The sequence below is a fragment of the Larimichthys crocea genome, unplaced genomic scaffold (assembly GCF_000972845.2).
Source record: "Larimichthys crocea isolate SSNF unplaced genomic scaffold, L_crocea_2.0 scaffold21333, whole genome shotgun sequence".
Lineage (NCBI taxonomy): Eukaryota > Metazoa > Chordata > Actinopteri > Sciaenidae > Larimichthys > Larimichthys crocea.
In genome coordinates this window covers 1-2,847 of record NW_020852843.1, presented here as the reverse complement: position 1 = coordinate 2,847, position 2,847 = coordinate 1, and the positions used below count along the sequence as shown (strand labels likewise).

The 2,847-nt window shown below is 39.4% G+C and overlaps 1 protein-coding gene across 1 annotated transcript; it reads right to left on the bottom strand.

Moving 5' to 3' along the window:
* Positions 1–658: 658 nt before the first annotated feature.
* Positions 659–2,474, bottom strand: LOC104936682 (odorant receptor 131-2). The gene is made up of 2 exons (XM_019276116.2): positions 2,322–2,474; positions 659–1,453 (listed from the first exon to the last, which is right to left on the bottom strand). Exons 1-2 carry the CDS (start codon positions 2,442–2,444, stop codon positions 659–661), a joined length of 918 nt encoding a protein of 305 aa, XP_019131661.1. The 5' UTR covers positions 2,445–2,474.
* Positions 2,475–2,847: the final 373 nt, after the last annotated feature.

Genomic DNA, 2,847 nt, shown 5'->3' with positions numbered 1-2,847 from the left:
TTTATTTTTTCACTGATTTTTCTCGCTGCTCCTCACTCTAGCTGATGATGTCATCCACTCTAGCTCAAACATTCCGTGCAATACACACCCATTATAAACCCAGAAATCTGAGTAAAAACCTGCTCAACTTTAAGCCTTGATAGTTTAAAAACGGTAAAAGCTGTCGATGAGTGAAGTGAATCCCTGAAGAGAAGGCAAGAGTACCTACATTTTAAAGTTTAAATGAAGTCTCTTTATTCTATTGTATTTTTATTGTATTCAAATACCGGACTAATAAGACAAGCTAATTTCCCTTTGGGGATGAATAAAGTCATCTATCAATCTAACACATTACATTACACACTTAAAGAAAAGTCAGTGATTGAGGGACTTTAATATTTTATTGTCAAAATACATGCAGGGGTGAGTTTTACCAGTTAGCAATTCAATTTATTAAACTACAGGCTCAGACAACAGCTTTAAACAGGACAGGTTGGGGTCGCTACATCAAGCTATACATAATGATCACCTGTGCTCAGGTTACATTTCCTTGTGAGGCCAGTGTAAAGATCAGTCTCCCTCTGAGCAGATTACATTACACATTATGCACACTCAGTTCAAATTTAACATTTCTAATTGTGTTTTATTAGTTTCAGTGAGTAGTCTGTGAGTTATTTCTTCATAGTATCTTCAGTGTTGTCTTTGGATGGACGTTCATTGTTACTGTACACAGATACTTTTTGAAGTACTTCCTGAATATCTTATCTCGTAGCCCGTAAACAATAGGACTTGCAAAGCGAGGAAGGATTTGATTTATAATAAACATAACAAAGTATATGGCACTTAACCCTCTTGGGAACACGTATGCAAGACTTTGAATTAACATAGGTTGCACGTACACCATCATACACAGCAGCATCTGAAAACCATGAAGCAGGATCGTGTTTCTTGCCTTTTTAGCATCTGCATCAGCAGCTTTGGCTACAAACAAAATTCTGAAGTAAGTGTAGAACAGAGTGAGCCAAACCACGACCAGAAACAATATGTGGGATGCATCCCTTTTCTTTACACTGTAGGCACTCCTAAACACTCTATCCCTAGAGCAATAAACTCTGCTATGAAAGAACTCCAGAGGTTCAGTGGCCAAAAGAATGAAGACATCTGGCAGTACAGAAAGTGAACTTAATGCCCAGATTATGCCAATAACAATATATGTTCTTTTGACTGTACATATGTTGTTGTAGCGGAGGGGGATGCAGACAGCAATGTAACACTCTGCTGCCATGAAAGCCAGATTCAGAGGGGTGTTCTGTGTGGTGAAGATGGCCGGCAAGATGAAAAGACAACAGAGGTAGACATGGATGGTGTGGAAGGTATATGTAAAGACGAAGAGGGAAATGCTGGTTGTGAGCTGGATCATGTCGTTGAACACCAGGTGGATGAAAAGGATGAAGCGAGGGTTCATCCTAAAGATCTGAAATGAGCAACATAACTTGGGGTTGCATTATATTGTACATCTCTACATTGGTATTCAACATCACCTTAAATCACTATGACAGTGCCATTGAATTTAGTGACAGATTTTATTTTTGAGTGGATGAATTGGTTATAACATGATGTTCACATAACTTCAGCGTGAGGTTGACTGTACATAACATTAATATGATGTAACATGTAACAAAATATGAAGTACGCCACACAACAGTTTCAAAGTTTGCAAAAAGAAAAGGATTCTTAATTGATACATTAGCACTGGGGAAGAAAAGAAAAAGGAAAACAAATTTAACCCATAAAGTAATGAACCAAAAAGAGATCCCGACCAAAAGAAACAAAAGAGGGAAACTCAGGGCCAGCCACGCTGTGGGCCGTCACACCCTGCACTTCCCCACTAACCAGGGAAAAACAGGCCTAACACAAAACGACAAACTGGACTACCGGTGGTCTCCAACTCAAACTAAAATAAGAAAACCCTGCCATCACGGACAGAGGGAAAAAGAAGGGTTAACTCATCTCAAAAGAAAGAAAAGCAAACCTTCCCCTGCTGCTGCTGCTGCCCCAGAGTCCGAAAAACACGGCCTTCCTCGTCCTCCTCTTCAACCCCTCCCTGATTACCAAATTGACTGCCGCCTGTGGACGAAGGAACAACGAGGGAGGACAGGAGGGAGAACAGCAGCCCCAAAAAGAAAAGAAACCCCCACTAATATTAATACAGCAGACAGAAAAGAAAGAACATAAAGGGAAGCGAGAGATGTTTCCATCTTCATACGTATTGTTCACCTCCTTTCCTTCTTTGATTGCTGAAGTAATAAACCCACATAGAAAAATATACACATTTCACACACGTGATGCTTGTTGAATGTGTGGACCATTGTGGCATTGATGTAGTTGATGGTGATCCCGAGGACAAGAACAGTCAGATTCTTGCCAACAGCCGTCAGTAATGTGTCCCGCTGATTCAAAGCCATCGTTGCATTGGTGACCCCGGATGTGAAATTCATCTCAGTGTCTGATTAACTTTTTCAAAAGCAAAAGAAACAATATAAGATGATCAAATACAGCAAGTAGCATTTTGAAAAAACAGCTGTTCATACTTTTTCTAATTTTCTTTTCATTTTCACTTCATTACATTATGAAGTAGTCAAGTGAGGCGAACAGTTCAATACTGACCTCAGACAGTGGATTCTGATCTGGAGATGAATTTGTCTTAACATGAAAGATTTTTTATGCAGCAGGTTCACTGAGTATATGTGCATGCGTCTGGCCTAAAACACACCCACACTGCATGCTTGTATGATGTAGTAAATGTTTATTTTTAGATGTAGTTAAGTTTTTAATGCGTATGCTACATTTACTATGTGTTTATGACTG